Consider the following 1,847-nt stretch of genomic DNA (forward strand, 5'->3'; position numbering starts at 1 on the left):
GAGCTCGCCTTTCCGCGTTACTTTCGCCCAAACCCCGCTTGAACGCCTACCAAATTTCTGCCGTGTCTGAGGAAACACCAATGACTTAGCAAAGACGTAATATGATTTATTTTGGGTGTCACCGCGATTGATTCCTGCGCTGACCCCTTTTCATTCATAAGCCTCCCCACCCCCTCTGCTTCCCCCTCCCTCCTGGATATATGAGTTTTGTGTGTTAAATTCCACGTTGCCAGAAAGCTTTCGGAAAGGGATCCGCGAAGCCGGGTCAGAGCAGCAGAATGGCCGTGGAAGGAGAGCACAGATTTATAAGGCCGAGGGGGAGGTCCGGTTTGTGATGCTGAAAAAGAGGAGAGAAAAAAAAAAGAACGGCCTTTTTCAGGCTGATCTCTTACCCCTTTTTCCTCTATAGCATGTATTTGTTGACTAAAATACCGGCACGCAACACTCCCCCAGGGTGGATTTTTTTTTGCAGTTACTCAAAATCTTCCCTTTCCGGCTTTTTTTTTTTTTTTTTTTTTTTTTTGCTCGGGTGCTTTAAAAACCCACAAATAAACACCCGTAATCGCGACATGGCACGTCTGTATTTTCTGCTGCAAGAGCTAAGAGGAGGAGGAGTGGGCTGAAGGCAAGAAGCAGCGCTCGCCCGGCCAGGCCGGGTTGTGGGAGAAGGGAGGATCGCCACGGGGAACGGGCCGCGGAATGTGCGGGGGCTCCGCGGAGCGACCGCGGCCCCCGGCGCGGCCCCCGCTCCGCTCCGAGCCCGGCCTTTGTGTTGCTTTCCATCCCTTTATCCGGAGATTTCCTTACGGGAGGGCTTTTTAGTTACAAAAAATATAACCACAAACGTTAAAATTGGAAACAAATGTCCTGCTTGGATTTAGTAAAAAAATAAAATAAATAAACCCCAATGCAAACAGAAGTGAACACAGCAAATATTTCTAACTCCCGAAGCCTCTTGAAACGTTAGTTGAGAGCAATTTCTTTTGTCTTCTCTCTCAATGCACACGAGGAGATTATTAGGACATCATTAGTGCAAAGCAGGAAAGAGGAAAGCGAATGATTTTGGCAAAAATCAGCACGTTTTCCAATGAAATATGTAGCAACACACGTTCCTTGGTTTTATAAAGTCATTTATTTACTCTATGAAAATAATGTACAATAAATAATTTGCCATTTACTATTAAAGGATTTGAATAAATAGTCTACATCTAAAACTTAAAAAGAGGAAGGAAAAGTCCTCTGTTTTTATTTTATTTTATTAAGAAATCTAAAAGTCTCGTTCTGATTCCTGAGAAAGTCGCTTGAGGGATTTACAAATGTTTTCTCTTGGGGGCTGACATCTCTGATGTGCGTGAGAACTATCGGGTGCCTTCTTTCAAATAAATAACAAAAAACAAACCAGAACAAACCTATACTTAAATACTTGCATTTAGCAAAACTCGGGCTCTTCCTTCGTGTGAGCCTTCTAGAATAAATATTGGAAGGGTGATGCGGGTCCCACAGTGTGAAGAGCTTTAAAAGAAAGTGTTTGGGGGGCGGGACGGGCTGACTGAATGAGAGATGGCTTGGGTTGATTTTTGGGGGTCCCCTCCCCGTTACAGAAGACTGAGGGGATCCGGCCGTGGCTCGGGACGGGGCAGAAACGGCGAAGAGGGCCGGGAGCGGGGGCCGCTATTGGAAATTTAAATGTTGCAAATCTATAGTACAAAGTGCGCTCGTAAAAAAGTCCAGATCTTCCTCGGAGAAGTGGACGGGGCTCTCCAGGGAGCCCTGGAGGCTGGGGGAAAGCCCCTCCGAGAGCTGCAGGCAGGACTCTGCCGAGAAGATGCTCAGCTCTTGCAAAAAAG

General features: G+C 46.4%; 1 protein-coding gene across 1 annotated transcript in view; it reads right to left on the reverse strand.

Moving 5' to 3' along the window:
* Positions 1-1,671: 1,671 nt before the first annotated feature.
* Positions 1,672-1,847, reverse strand: part of HOXB2 (homeobox B2) — a 2,094-nt gene continuing 1,918 nt past the window's right edge. The window contains exon 3 of the mRNA XM_009892213.1: positions 1,672-1,841. Within this exon, the coding sequence (XP_009890515.1) occupies positions 1,672-1,841 (170 nt within the window). The remainder of the gene's footprint in view (positions 1,842-1,847) is intronic.

Source organism: Charadrius vociferus, unplaced genomic scaffold (genome assembly GCF_000708025.1).
Source record: "Charadrius vociferus isolate BGI_N301 unplaced genomic scaffold, ASM70802v2 scaffold509, whole genome shotgun sequence".
Lineage (NCBI taxonomy): Eukaryota > Metazoa > Chordata > Aves > Charadriiformes > Charadriidae > Charadrius > Charadrius vociferus.